Genomic DNA, 16250 nt, shown 5'->3' with positions numbered 1-16250 from the left:
CGAACATTACTTCATCGCTAATTCGACATTTATAATTTTTTAAAGTACTTATTTTATTTAGACAGTTGCATGCTCAATGGCTGTCCGTTATAAAAATTGCGAAGGCTGATAATCCAACCGATTTAGCAGTTCATGTAGTTGCCTCCTTGATCATAAACTTTTTTCTCACTCCCAGTCACTCCCCCTCTCCCTCCTGTTCCTTTCTCCTGCTCGTTTAGCGTGAAATGAGCGCTCGCATCTCGCGCGTCTACATCGCCGCTTCTCCGTCTGCCGCATAGCCGCGTGTCGGATGAATATTATCGTTCCTGCGGCGAGACTCCCCTCCAGCAACTCGCATAACGAGCACAATTAGTTCCGCTCCATCGAGTTCTAAATGCGGAGTCTTGGCAATCAGGAATTCAGAGTCCGACAGGAGCATCCTCCGCGTCTCCAGCGCTTTCTCTTCTCGCCGTCCTTCCCTCCTCTCCTGAACTACTCCGAGCGATGACTCCGTCCTCGTCGCTCAAATATTATCCTCGAAAGGGAGGGGCCGGATCTCTCTAGCTACCCGCAGAGAGAGAGAGAGAGAGAGAGAGAGAGAGAGAGAGAGAGAGAGAGAGAGAGCGAGAGAGAGCGAGAGAGAGCAAGGGAGCAACCGTACGCGCTATGCTCTCCTGCGGATTAATCCTGCTCCCCTGACCCTTGTCGCCGGCTTTCTTATTAATATGCTAATTTAACATCAGGCCAAGGCGCGCCGTGTATGCCTCCTTGCGTATGCTCCCCTATCGCTGGCCGCGCCTCGTCCGCACCACATGGATTTTGCACGCATCGTGTGTACACACGTTGCTGTCGCACACTGCGATGCACGACGCGCGGAACGAAAGAGAGAGAAAAGCTCGTCGTCGTGCGCTCACGAATTGCGGTCACGTGTAATGCGATACACCTTCGATCAGGGAAACATGCGCGACGAGCCCTCGGAAGCGTAGCTTCTCCCGAGCGCATCCTACGGGACCCTATGGACCTTGCGTATAGCTATCCCGTCTGCTTTCTAGCTGCGCGTGTGAGAGCACATTTAGATGTTTCGGGGTGTATCGCTTAGGACTAGGAGTACACGAGAGCAGCGGATTACACGCGCGTCCAGTCTGTGCATGTGCGACGAAACGGGCCGAGGAGCGAGAAGAGAGAGAGAGAGAGAGAGAGAGAGAGAGAGAGAGAGAGAGAGAGAGAGAGACTACTGCGTGCACAGCCATTGCATAACACACAGGCTCCTCGTTCCGTTTACGGATCTCACGGGGATTGGAATTTGCATGGGCATCGGCGCCACTCGGAAGGTTCAAGATCCCTCATGAGTGCCTAATCGACCGCCCTTCGTTAATCCCCCGGAGGGTAAAAAGATTTGCCGCTTCAGTGGTTTTGAAAGAAACTTCAACGATCGGCTGATCAGGAGCGCAAGTCCTCCAGGAGGATGCTCCTCTTTCTCTCTCTCTCTCGCTCACGCACTTGATCCTCGACCTTTCCCCCTCTCTCTCTCTCACTCTCTCCTTCTTTGTGTCTCACGGACCTTTGCTCGCACGCGCGTGACTTATACGCCGCGCGTGCGTCGACGACAACGACGACGGGGCTGTAGATGGCTTGTTATAGGCGCATTCTTGCACGCCAAAAGCAAGCTGGTTAAGGGAATGCGTGTCTCCGAGCTGACCAATGACAGCCATTTGATACCAAACTCAGAGGAGCCGATACTAGGGAATCATATCCGTGAGAGGTGCCAATACGTGCATATCATATACACGCTGAGTATCAGCGGCTGCGAGCTCGACAGCGAGCGTCCGGTCCATCAGTATGTATGCTGTGTATGCACTGTTCGCACAACGGCACTGTGTGTGAATTCACGTCACGCTTGAGCAGGTTCGAACGGCGCTCGTCCTGTTCTACAAGGCGAACATGAGCAAGACGGAGCTGCAAGCGTGCGAATGTGTGAACTCGCTGTACGCGAACGTCTTTCGTGCCCTTTTCAGTTTCTTTCACTCAGTGCATGAGAAGTATTCTGAGACGGCGCTGTTTCTCTCTCGCGCGCATTTCTCCTCTTTCGGCGATCTGGGGCTGTTGGAAGAGCGATTCTCTGCGTCTCGCTTTTACTCGCTCGTTCGAACGACCACCAGCTAATGAGCACGAGAAAGAAGAAATGGAATTAAACCCATTGGCGATTAGGGATTTATAAGTAGAACGCCATGTGGAGGAGTGAGACACGAAGCACTACTCGACTACGAAGGTGAAAAGGCCTGCAGTCTCACGGGAGCTCTAAGATCAAGCGCTAGAGTCCCTGAATACTAGTGTACTGAAAAAAAAGTTAAGGTTACTGGAGAATCCAGTAGTTATTAGTAACCCGTACCGGAGTCTGTCCGGTAATGCAACCGGACTCATATCCAGTCTATATAACTGGATATTAGACAGAAATAACTTTATTCTTTACGAGTTAGTCATAATTTAGTAATTATACTTTCAAACCTTGCAATAAAACATTCGAAGCCCCAGCTTTTCAATAAAGCTTGCGTGAACTAATCCATAGTGCCATTGTAAATAAACAATAGTAAATATGTGATGCACGTATACCAGGCGAGCTCAAGTGGGCTTTCATGTTTACTTTGTCGCTATTGACTGCGTCGGTAATACCTACTGTACCAACTAAATCTTTCAAAAAATGTAACTAATTCTACATCTTAAATTAATTTCAATACTATCTTGGAATGCAAAAATAGAATATAATAATAATATATACAGAGAGTCGCATACATTTAGAAAGTAGAAAATCGCAGATAAAAGTTAAAAAATATAAATAGCGATGACTAAATATTTAAAATATTGAAACTTCTAAAACATAAAAGTACAAATAGTGAAAATATCAATAGACTTAAAAATGTTTTTTGACTTTGAGAACTTTTGTCTCTAAGTATTTTTGATTTCAAAAACTTTTACCCCATCTGTACTTTTATTAATCCCAACTTTCGTTAATCTGAATCTTTAGCTATCATTATTTAGAAGTTCCAAATTTTTATATTAGTATTTCTAGCTTTCCAAAATTTCTCTCAGTGTTCCTATTTTCTGAATTTTTATCTATCAGAAATGTTGTCTATTTGTTGATTTTCCGAAGTTTTGTCCGTCTGTAATTTCGATTTTCCGAACTTTTTCCCATCTGTATTATTATTATTTTTAACTTTTGTTAAGCTGAATGTTCAGGTATCGGGGGGGGGGGGGGGGGGTAATTTTTCCGAAAGCTACATTTCCAGATAGATATTTTTTCAGAAAACGATTATATCGATTTGAAAAAGAAGATTCTTATAATGGTAATTAAAAGTATTAGTTTTATTGTAGAATGCTAATAAAGCATGAATATATTTTTAATTAATGGTAAAAAGTAATAAGTGAATCATCGCATACAAAATTCATTGCAATAGTAAATGAAAAAATGTAAAAAAAGTAGAAAAACAAAATTACGAAAGCAAATTTTTAATTAAAAGATAAAAAAGAAGAATACGCGATTAAATATTGAATGGAAGATGTACGATAAATAAAAAACGTTAAAAGCCCAGAAGCAGCTAATTTTTTTGCCCAGATGGTGCCATAGTTAACAAATTCAATAAAGAAATTGCACTTTGTTATCCTCGTTTACCGTAAATCTAAATTCAACACATAATGTAGAGAAAAAAGACAAAGAATTCGCCCACTTAGAAATTAAAATGATATTATTAATTATTTTTAAGGATTAGAATAATATAAATATATAAAGAAGAGTGGCTCGCTTGCGCTGTCATCAAAGATAATCCTATATGCCGAGATATTGTCAATTAGTGTACATCGTCACCGCTTCCACAAAAATTAGCACACCTGAAACTGCTGATTTCAGTCCCATTCGTAAAGACAAGTACATTTCAAGATTTTGCCGTGTAGACTCGCACATTGTATAAAAATACTAGCGGTTTTGAGGTTTTATTTTTGAAAAATTGTTCCAATTACATACAATATTAGTTTGAGTCGTGAAACGTGCTAATATAAAATGTTTTACATTTCTGCGCGAATAATGAAATGTGCTATCGCTTACCCATTTAAGTGGATTCAAAGGAATCTTTGAAGTATATCGAGCCGATTAGAGAATAATGCAGATCTGCAGATAATGTAATTATCTTTGTCAAATGTAAATGTAAATCAAATGAATCCAATTAAGTCATGTTTTTCTCATGTAAAGAAAATTTAGCGAAATTTAATTTCCGCATTCAGTGCCAGTTGTCGTTAATTTTATCTACGCAGCTAGGCGAAATTGAATTTCGCACACAGAGATTCAAAAAATGTTCTTTTAGTACTTTAATAGTAATAGAAATAATAACAATAATTATAATAATAGTAATAACAGTAAATAAAATAGTAAATCATCTCGTTGAGTGTATAAGGAAGGGCCACAATTTGAAATCATTCCCATGCATGATCAAATTTGAAATTATTTATATATCCAGCTTTACAGGGTAATACGCTATACAGTTCCTTCACCGGAAATCATTGCAGTTATGTGTGTTATGCGGAGTTTTATCCGGTGAAGTAATTGGTAAAAAAATTGTTGATTATTAAAAAAGAATCTACTCCGTTTTACAAAAGCACGACCATGATTAAAAAGTTACATACATAGGTGTGTTACGTGATTTCAGTAATTTAAAAAGTCTCAGAAGCGGCGACTTCAAATTATACAAGTTTTACAATCTAAAAATTAAATTAGTAAATGCTGAGGCTGATGAATACCTAGTTTTTGTTAATCTTTCCCATGACCAACCAGGAATGACTAAAACAAGTTCCGTAAATAATAGTATATTGTGTACCAATAAGAGCATAAAGTGGGCCTCTTGTACTGAAACCACACGAGGTCAAAAAACTCACTTAGCCCTTGCTGCACACCATATTTTATATGAGGCGTGGACGTTTTTTAAAAACCGCTTAGTTCCTTGATTAGGCAAAAAAATGTTTAGCCCCCTACATTAATATTGTAGCTCGCCCGTCAAAAAGAGACTTTAGTCCCAATGAATACATACAAAAAACGCGGAAATAATTCGTGTCTTACAAAAAAGATACATTCGTGTGTTAAAAATACAGTACATATTTCATCAACATTATACGCGCTTCAAGCAGCTCCCCTCTTCCGTACTAGACGCGTATCTGCTTTCTTTGTCAATTGCACAGGTGCAATAAAGTGGGATTATGCTGTTACAGTTACTGCAATATTTTCAGTCAACTAAGACGTGCAACTTGGCGGTAAAGTATTTGTACATACGGCAAAATGTAAGTTTTTCAAAATACAGGATATTAATAAGTGGGCGTGTACGTATTGTTGTACGAATTTCTTTGACAAAAAAAAAAGAGAAAAAAATAAAATAAAAATAACATTGCATGTACATTTGTAAAACGTCCTGTACATCATTTATTAATCGAATACTCTACCACTTGTATTTGTCACTCCCTCTCGACTTATTTGGACTTTTACACTGTACGTGTCAATTGCAAGTTCAATTGCATTACAAATAAAGAAACGTCAATCGCTGACGAAGATTCTCAATATTTCTTGTTCACGTAAAAAGTAATTTAAAACGTTTTTTCAATGGCAAAGCGTTGATTCACATGCACACAATAATAAAAATGTTAGAATCCGCATTGTTTTACAGACAGGAGAAAGAGTAAGGATCCGAATAACATTCACCATAAATAAAAACGTAGGTACTAATTAATCTTTTCTCCCTTTTTAATGCTTAAAGCATACCAAAGCTTTCTGAATAATTAATTGTTTTCAATGGTCGATCTTGAAGAATTTCTCTCGTACTATAAGCTTCTCTTAATATTATATTGAAACAAACACGTATGAGCTATTCGCAATGCACCACACTGTTTTGTAAAGGATAATATAATTGAACTTTTTTTATTATAAAATAATACTGAGGTTTACAGTTGTACAAAATGTTTTAAAAAAAAAATTACAAAATGCTGAATAATATTAAATAGCACATACTAAAAATATACTTTCATAACAACTATCGATTCCTGGCGGCATGCTGGGCATCGCTCCATTTCCCTTTGACATCTGTTGCCGCAAATCATACAACATCAGTAATAACCACAGGGTACAAATGCAACCGTCCTGCGGTCAGTCAAGCAAACAATGCATATATCTAAATAAGAAAAAATCACGTTAAACGAAGCTATCAACCATTCCATGATCATCCGTTGCAAATAAGAATATTTTAACAACCCATGTAATACAAATTTCAGAAATTGTAGCACAAAGCATTCATTAATATTTATTAATTTTATGACACGCCGTGGCGTAAACCTCGATTTATGCTACGCTCGTGCAAAAATGCACTCGCTAAATGTCGGTTTACGCACGTTGTATCATAAAATATCGTACGATACTAGAGGGTTAAAGGGATTTCAAACAAAAGGATGTGAAACTACTTTACCGCACTAGTGTCGTAATACACTATTGAAATATATAAAAGAGTATCTAGATATTTAAGGCTTTATCCGCGCAAGCAAATACTTTAATAAATTTGTATTACCATTTTGCCTGAGAGCCATGTCTTCAGGCTGTCCTGCTACTGGTTCAGGTGGCTCAGGGAGATGAACTGCAATACCGAGGACCAGATGGACAACATCCATTGGTACACCAGGAACATTAACCGCTGCACCGGGGAGCGGCTCAGGGGCATCATCTGCCATGGCGGGTACCGGCTGAATAACATCAACTTCTAAACCGCCAACCGGATAATGGACATCGACTTCCATAGGTGGGACCGGTCAAGGAACATCAAGTTCTAAACCGCGAATCAGATCATGGACATCAACTTCCATAGGTGGGACCCGTTGAGGAACATCAACTTCTAAACCGCGAACCGGATCGAGGACATCATCGCAAGTAGAGCAGACGCCATGCTGAACCAAATTTTTAATATTAAAATATAATAGTTGAAAGAACAAAAACAAAATCGTTATATTGTGCTACAAGTACTATAAATAATGTAAGTATTTTTTAGTAAAATAAAATAAATCCGAACAAGGTTGCTGGCTGTACGTTTTTACCAACAACCCTGCACCTGTCATTGCTATTAATATTACTAATACTGTTGCAATGATTGAACTATGAGTATATTTTGGCGAGTATTCGCGTTCCAGACTTTTAATCGATATTTCTTGCATTTCAATTTCTGTCTCTCAGTATTTCTACTTTCCAAATTTGTATCAATCGGAAATACTGCCTATTTTTTGACTTTTCGAAGTTTTGTCCATCTGTAATTTCGATTTTCCGAACTTTTGCCCATCTGTAATTTCGATTTTCCGAACTTTTGCCCATCTGTATTTTATCATTTTGAATTTTTGTTAAGCTGAATCTTTAGCTATCATTATTCTTGACTTTCGTATTTTTACATCCGTACTTCTTGCTTTCCAAACATTTGTCTCTCAGTATTTATACTTTCCGAATTTTTATCCATCAGAAATATTGCCTATCTTTTGAATTTCTGAAGTTTATCCATCTGTAATTTCGATTTTTCGATTTTTTCCCCATCTGTATTTTTATCTTTCGAATTTTGGTTAAGCTGAAACTTTAGCTATCATTATTCTTGACTTTCGTATTTTTACATTAGTACTTCTTGCATTCCGAACTTTTGTCTCTCAGTATTTATACTTTCCGAATTTTTATCCATCAGAAATATTGCCTATTTTTTGAATTTCTGAAGTTTGTCCATCTGTAATTTCGATTTTTCGATTTTTGCCCCATCTGTATTTTTATCTTTCGAATTTTTGTTAAGCTGAATCTTTAGCTATCATTATTCTTGACTTTCGTATTTTTACATTAGTACTTCTTGCATTCCGAACTTTTATCTCTCAGTATTTATACTTTCCGAATTTTTATCCATCGGAAATATTGCCAATTGTTTGACTTTCCAAAGTTTTGTCCATCTTTAATTTCGATTTTCCGATTTTTTCCCCATCTTTATTTTTATCTTTCGAATTTTTGTCAATCTGAATGTTCAACTATCATTATTTTAACGTTCTAGACTTTTAATAGGTACTTCTTGCTTTCCGAACTTTTGTCTTTCAGTATTCCTTCTTTCCGAATTTTTATCCATCAGAAATTTTGCCTATTTTTTGACTTTTCAAAGTTTTCTCCATTTTTAATTTCGATTTTCTGCCCATCTTTATTTCTATTTTTCTAACTTTTGTCAATCTGAATTTTCAGCTATCATTATTTTTAAGATAGATTGCACGCAAATCCCAAGTCAACTGAGAGTGTACAAAAAAAAGTTGTAAGCATATATTGTTTAAAGTATTTTAGTAATGTTTATCACGTTTTTTTATTAACTTTTATGTAATTTGATATTAATACAATTTGTTTTTATTCTAACACTCCGTGCGCGAAACGCGGTTTTCTGGGCTCGCTTTTCGTGCGCGAAACAAATAATATGGCGCGAAACATGCCGTTGCTATGGAAACAAGTGTGAAAAAATATGGTTCGATATATGTGCGCGGAGTAAGCGGGCCTTGCACGGGTGTAGTTTGTCGCCCGAGCAAAGCGAGATAGTTTGATACTTTGCGCAATTGTCTCGGAATATACTATATCGTCTTATAAATTACATTTGGACGCTCGCATGACTTGGGAGTCACACGCATAAGTTAGGAACACTATTTTAATTTATACGTTAAATAACTTTCTTATAAGTTCGATTTCCCATATTTATCTTTGGTCTATTGGAATGTTTGAATTTCATTCTTTTAAATCCTTATTTTTCTGTTTGATCCGTAATGTTTGTGTAAACTAATCCGAAAATTAACCTGTTTCTTCATACGAATTCCATAAGCACTACGTTAAAATAAGAATTTTCAACTAACTTTTTCTCGAAATGTTGGTCGGTAACTGGGTCTGAAATTTTGGAACAAGGTATAATTAATGCTTTAAAATAGCCTGCAAAAAGTTTTATTTGGATATCTATAGTAATTTCTTTTCTGGCCGGTTTACCTTAAGTCACTAATTTTTTAATTCGAACTTCGAATTCCTACTTTCATCTATCATCTATCATCAAGATGATATAAAATTTTTAACTTGCAAGTTAAGGGTCCATAATATAAGCTTACTTATTTGACAACGATTTCTATAAATATACATGAATACACTCATGTATAGAATGACGTGGTCTATCTGTCGCATATACCCTGATTTAAAAGGATTCCGAAAAAGCGCACTAAAAGCGATTCTTCGTTCATCTGCTGGCACAGCCGCGCGTAGCGCGAGTCGCGCGAAAGACATCGCTCGGAGACTAGGGATATATAAAGAAATGGTAGTATACGTCTAAGATTTTATACAGCAACAGTAAGGAGGCAACGTTTACGCCAAAAGGAGAGAGGAGAGACAAGAATGAATTGGAAGTCTCTCGCTCTCTTCACGTCCGGACGACTCTCGCTGTGCCTCACATGATCCGGAAAGCATGACGAGGCGAGAAGCGCAGCCATAGACAAGGGAGGCAAGAATGCCGCGCGTCGCGCGCCACCAGCACACCGACTCAAGGACGCGTCGGCGTTCGAAGGTGACCAAAAGAAGTCGAGCAACGGAATCGACTGGCTGCGCTGTCATTGCTTCTGAAATTCGAATCTAGGATTTGTGTTTGCGTTTCGATCGTTTACATTTCATATGAGCTCTTCGCTTTTACCTTATATCCATAGTACTTTTGAGAACATCTGCTTACTATATTTATTCTTTACGCAGCAGCCTAGCGTAATAAAGAGTACATAAATGTACATAATTTTATAGAAATGTATAAAAATGTACAATAGTGTACAAAAGTATGCACATGTCGATTGCTATAAAAAAGTTGAAAAAAAAATGAAATTAATTTACCAAAAAGTTATTTAATTTCAATTTCTACTTTTTCTACCTATTTGCTACATAATTTTTGAAAAAAAAATGTATCAAAATGTAATTGTATATTCTTGACATTCTTGTTGGAATTCTATCAAAATTTCTATCGAAATATAACAAAAATATACGCTTTTGCAAATTTGTGTTCACCATTGCGAACTCAAACAGTACCTTTTATACTTTGTACAGCGTATACATGAACTTTATATTTTGCCAACTTTTCGCTAAGAATACAATTTTATTTCCGCTTTGATTCTTGCACATAGTTTGATTGATTTTCTAGATAACATAATACAATAGATCATTTCGGCAATCTTTCTCTTACAGAAAAACTGTTATGATTAATAATAAAACTTTTGACTTCGTTGAAAACAGGTTATTGTTTGGATCAAAGTGTTTGGAGTTCGATTTACGTGCTTCCAGAGCAAAGCTCTAAAATATCCGCGGATGTGTGTGTGTGTGTGTGTGTGTGTGTTTGTGCGTGTGTGAGTGGTGATATTTATGAAACTATTCTATCCATATCAATATCAATTTCACATCTTTGGAGTTAAAAATTAAGTAACATTACTTTTACAAAATTTCATTCGAGCAAATATTATAAGCTAGTAATTAGTTAATCTCTCAAATTGCTCTCGTTTTTTAGAAGATTTATGTCAGATACATTTGTAAGCAATGTACAAACAATCATTTTGGCAAAACCAATAGAAAACTAGTTTTTGAGTTTAACAAAATGTTCAGGAATATGCGTTCTTATATAGTAGGGTAATAAGTTATAAGAATCAAATAAATTAAAATACGATCGCAATCTTACGTACCTCTAATGATCTGTAAGTATAATGTGCATGTTATAGAGTATATTTTTAGATGCTCGGCAGTCTTGTCACGAGTAAGTACAGCGTAGTTATTATTACGAAAAACTACATTGTACACATACTATAAATATATATAATAAGCATTTTTCTGAAAGAATGAACCTTTGTTCTACGCGATTTCGGGACGATAGAATTTAACTACTTCTCAAAAGTTTTATTATTTGTGAAATTTCGCTACTCTCAAACCAAACGCATTAAACTTTCTTCAGACAAATAAACGAGCAAACAATTTTTTTATTGGTGTGCAAAAAAGTGTGATCTTATTACAGTGTGAGCTGTTTTTGTTTTTCAAAAATTTGATACTGATCCAAGTTTTTGAAATTAAATCAAGGAGGTAGTTCACCGACTGCAGTGTTGCTAAACTCTGGGAAGGATTGTGAAACAATTTTTAAGAATGCAGTGTTATCGTGTGTCAAAATTTTACAATTTATGTTATCAAACTTTGACATGGGATCACAATTTTGGATTTTTGTTTGGATGGTTGTTAAAAATAATTTAAGAAAACTTTGCGACAGATGCATATGGTTCCTCTACAATTTCGTCTACTATTACAAACTTAAGAAAGATGCTTATAATAAATACAAAATATTGTTCTTTTATTGTGTAGTATAATATAATTTGAATAATAGGTATAATTTATTTACAATAATTTTGCTAAAATCGGACAAAAAATTTTATCTAGCGTATTATGTAAAATATTAAGTAGTTTGCGAAACATGATGTATTGTTTATATGTACGCTAAATTTTTTTTCTCGCAGGTACCTATTTCAGTTTTCTTAAGCGTTAAAACAAATTGTTCTTGATGACCTTTGCTTCATAGAATCTTCTTATAATGTTCACGTGGTGCTTTTGTTGATCTCTTGTTGGCTTATATGTTCAAGATGTTTGGCCAAATTATTTGAACATCAGTAACTAAAAAAATATATTCATCTTATTAGAAATAGAAATAGTAAATAGCAACCAAACATATTTTCGCCAAGTGTACAGTACATCTTTGGGGAATTTGGTTACTAAACTAGTGGCATTTGGTATAATACCTGATCTGAATTAGATTTTTGACACTTTTATTTTATAAATAAATTATGCAGTGTCCGACACATTCGTAAAACTGACATCTAGTAGTAAATCAAATTCACAACAACAAGCTGAAATGAAATTGTACATTCTTTACGCGCAAAGTATATGATTCCCGCTCGGGAAAATTATCTACTCGCACACGCAGTTTATTTCCATTTTCTAGCTTCGTATGCAAAAATTTTGATGCTACATAATGTAAATACAAAATAAATGGTGAACTTTGTCACCTACTTTGCACAATGTAATATTGAAAATACAGTGTGGCAAGTTATATTTTTTTTAAAATTATGTAAAAGACGAAAAAAACTTTAATTTACGGATTATAAGAGAACATTTTTGTTGAAAAAATATAATTAACGTTTTATTTATCTATTATACCTACAGTTATTTATCAATAACTTTGAAATTGCATACAAATTGACTTTGCTTTACGCGTTCAGTTTTCTATGAAACCAGCTATACCAAATTTTCCCTCCACTCGTATTACTTTACATTCACTTATAAATAGAATATCTCAGCTTACCACTTCCAGTTAAAGTCAAGCCTAGTTCTGGCTGGCTCCTTAACTCATCAATTTCTTGACGAATGCTGAAAAATTATAAATAGGGTTTGAACGCGGAATTGCGCAAAATACTTGAGAACAACATTAAAAAAAGGTCATTTGCTGGTTTTCTAAATTTTTGAATACTTCTTATTTTTTATTATTATAACAAAATTTCAGTAAGATTATATTTATTAGAATACCATAGCAATATTTTGTGGTAATCTACGTATTAAGACCGTACATTTTTTCGCATTTTGCCAAAAATATAAAGAGAGATTCAACTCACGGGTGTATGGGATGAATCCATCTTCGTCTTCCTTGTCCATGCAGTCCCTGATGACGGCTTCGCATTCCTTGTCGTCAAGACGCTCACCTGCAAGCCCAAACAAGTTCATACTTGTTTAGTCATATTGCTAAATAAAGCATCAGAGTAGGCGCGGTACGAAAAGATGAAATTACCAAGGGAAAGGAGAACGTGCGACAATTCAGCGCCGAGCATCTTGCCATTTTCCTGCTTGTCGTACAGTTTCAAGCACTCGACGAAGTCCTCATAGCAGCCCTGCTCCTTGTCCTTTTTGACCTGGCTGTAAATGGGCAGGAATTCGGCTAGGCTCAAAGTCTTCTCGCCGCGTTTTTTTGTGCCACCAAGTTTCTCAATGGTTGCGTTTGTTGGATTCGTGCCAAGAGCTCGGAGGAGGTTTCCGAGATCAGCGGCGTCGATGTTGTTGCTGCCATCGGCGTCGTAGATGGAGAAAGCGAACTCTGCCTCTGTTTTATAAACATATCGGTTTTTTTTTCATTCGCTTGAAAATTTTATTTAATCTTGCGTCTATTTTCTCCGCGATCCCGAGCGAAACTATTTCGAATGCGAAGCGCGCTCTTTGCTGGACGTTATTCTTACATTCGTAGGGAACGTAATATTTTTGGAATGCCTGTATATAGATGCATCGGCCTTTGGATACTAAAAATAGTTTGTTTGCCAGATGTTCCATGAGTAAGCGTTGAAATTACATCAGTGTTACGAAAATCGTACGAAGACTTCGGAAATATGAGCCAAGGAGAAAAGCTCTCGTACTGTTTCACAATTTTGTTAAAACAGAAGAGTGTTGAATATTATTTTTATTTTGCGTTTTAACATTATTTTTTAATATAGTACAAAATCTGCGATATTATTTTTCAATATATTTAATACTCATCGAAATATTTTCGGTACTTAATACATTAAAAAATTCGTATTTAAAAAGAGAGTTTACTTTACTGCCACGAGAATTCGATTTTTCATTTATAATAGCAATTATATATTTCTATGGATATCATTTTTTATTCAATTTTGATGAGATCCAATTTTCAGAAATTCTCATTTTCATTTTTTACTGTGTTGTTCACGTTAATCCAGTATTTTTGTCATGGAGTTGATGAAAATAACATTTTCTGAATTTTATTATACATATGCTTGTACAATTTTAGAAACACTTTCACTAATATATTTTCATTCAGAAGAAAATGAGGATCAACAATATGATTTAACGAAATCACGCACCAAATGAATTCCTAGTAAAACTATTTTCTGAATTTCAGTAGCATGTATTAAATGTATAGACACTTTCACTGATTCATTTCCACTAGGAAGAAAATGAGATTCGACGAAATGATCGAACAAAAGCACGAGTTAAACAAATTCCTAGTTGTACATCCAACGCGAACTGCAACATTAACATCACTATCTCCAAATTCGAATAATGTATAAGGACAGCAGTAAAGTCAAGTAAAGAATATACGTTAGCGTCAAAGCAAAAAAAATTGTTACATTGCAACTTATTCGTACTCACTTTCAACGTCCTTAGATGAGAGATCAGCCTTGAAATAAAGACAGAAAATAATCAATAAACATGTACACGCAAGGCAACATTTTGAATTTTGAAAAAGACTCTCACCATGGTGAATGTGTTCGTGCGGCTTCTGGAAGCTTACTGAACCGAACTGGAGCCAGAAGTGTGAGCAAGCTCTCCGCGCGTATACGTTTATAGCCACAGATAGCGTGGCACACAGACGCGTCGTTAAAGATATTTGAGAACCAGACCGGCGGCCGCTGAAAAAGCTTTAAAGCTTTCTTTCCCGAGATTATAAATAAGAAGCGGCGGCGTTGCTGTTTTGAGAAAATCTTCCGCCTCCACTACTGCGTTCCCTTTCCATTGCTTTCTTGATTTTGTAAAATTCTAATAGTGAAGATTCTCAACTATGTACTGTGCTATTATAACGTATACGTAATATTCTCAATTGTGCATAAATATTTCAATTCAATAACACTACATAGAAAATTTAAAACATAGATATGAATGTTCAAATGTTGATAATACACAATCGCTATGGTTTTAAATTGATGTTATAAGTATCTTAATTTTTAAACTTGACAAAAGCTTATAATTGAGTAAGGAAGATTAGTAACTTCTTAAGTATAAATCACACAGTTGTCATACAAATGTTTTTATTTTGTTTCCATTTTACAGGTACATGCTTGATATCATAAAAAAGATCAGAAGATTACATTGTTCGCAGTGACTATGACTGAAAATTATCGCAACACTTTGAATAAATCGAAACTTATATTATTTTCCTACAAAATTATTTCCAAAAGGTGCATTTGCTTTTTGATAAAATAAAATTAACCTAAAATCAAGTTTTTTCCTAATTTTGGGCCGATTGTTCCCAAATCAAAGCCAGTCTTCGTCAAATTAGCCCCCGCTTCAATACCATTAATCATCATATTCTTTACTGAGTCCCAGCTGCTTTTGAAAGAGTCTTTTTCTTCATGGTAGGTATTTTTTAAAGCTCCTTCAATTCTGCTTCCAACTGCTTTCACCCCCTTGAAGAGAAAATATTTCATCATAATGAAATTGTTATATTCTTGTATATGCTGTGAATGAAAAAAAGTCATTGGATAAACTTATAAACTTATTTACTTCTAATCCCATCGTTGCAATATTGTTTACAGCATTTTCCATGTCTGAGACGCCGCGACCGATAATGTCAGTACCCGAGGATACAACTTTACTAACACCCTTTTGTATCATATCAGATGTTGTAGAAGCCAAACCACTTGCTAGACTACTTCCTAAATTACTTATTGCATTATTGCCTAGCCCAGTGAGAGGAGACGGCATCTATTTACAAATGTGCTCAAATCAATTAAACGTTACATTCTTCTGCTTATAATTGTAAAGTAAAACTACTAGATAGCATAAAGATAAAACATTACCTTCAAAATTTGTCTTTTAATTCTAACGTCAGTGTTGAAACTCTGATGCACAAATTAGTAGATTAAAAATTAGTTTTTACCATTTAACTTGAAATTTAATACGATTGAATTATAATTTAAAAATTATGGTCACATTACCATGACTAATGTACTGTAAACCAGAACAACAGCTATTTCGAACTTCATTTTATGTTCAGTTTTGCCTCTTGAGAAATTATACAATAACTAATGAAAAGCTCGCGGGTAACTGCCTTATATACGACAATAACTATGGTAAAGGACAACGGAAAGAGTGATTTTCATCTTGTTGAATATGCACGTTTCATTCAATTATCGTATTCACGCGAGCAAAGAATATTTGCATCGGAAACAGTTATACTTTACATAATTACAGCTGCTTATACGAGCTCACTTGAATATTCAAACAGGCGTGAAATAAATTGATCGCTGCAAGTTCATAATTTGTAAAAGAGTTTTAAGTACACAATTTTTTTTGTATAAATTATGTCAAAAATGTGTCTTTAGGCATAGAGAACCCCACTTTTAGGTTTTTGACTTTTCACTAAAACATAATCATT

The 16250-nt window shown here is 35.6% G+C and overlaps 2 protein-coding genes across 2 annotated transcripts; both read right to left on the bottom strand.

The window, feature by feature from the left end:
* Positions 1–11057: 11057 nt before the first annotated feature.
* LOC100118966 (myosin light chain alkali) lies at positions 11058–14540 on the bottom strand. The gene is made up of 6 exons (XM_008214647.3): positions 14351–14540; positions 14246–14273; positions 12876–13184; positions 12703–12789; positions 12396–12460; positions 11058–11707 (listed from the first exon to the last, which is right to left on the bottom strand). The coding sequence occupies exons 1-5, from the start codon at positions 14351–14353 to the stop codon at positions 12435–12437; spliced, it is 453 nt and encodes a 150-aa protein (XP_008212869.1). The 5' UTR covers positions 14354–14540; the 3' UTR covers positions 11058–11707; positions 12396–12434.
* Positions 14541–14884: 344 nt separating this feature from the next.
* LOC100679800 lies at positions 14885–15973 on the bottom strand. The gene is made up of 4 exons (XM_003427728.4): positions 15811–15973; positions 15673–15714; positions 15377–15577; positions 14885–15279 (listed from the first exon to the last, which is right to left on the bottom strand). Exons 1-4 carry the CDS (start codon positions 15856–15858, stop codon positions 15079–15081), a joined length of 492 nt encoding a protein of 163 aa, XP_003427776.1. The 5' UTR covers positions 15859–15973; the 3' UTR covers positions 14885–15078.
* Positions 15974–16250: the final 277 nt, after the last annotated feature.

This window comes from Nasonia vitripennis, chromosome 1, assembly GCF_009193385.2.
Source record: "Nasonia vitripennis strain AsymCx chromosome 1, Nvit_psr_1.1, whole genome shotgun sequence".
Classification (NCBI taxonomy): Eukaryota; Metazoa; Arthropoda; class Insecta; order Hymenoptera; family Pteromalidae; genus Nasonia; species Nasonia vitripennis.
Note: the sequence above shows the minus strand (reverse complement) of the source record. Positions and strands in the feature narration are given on the sequence as shown.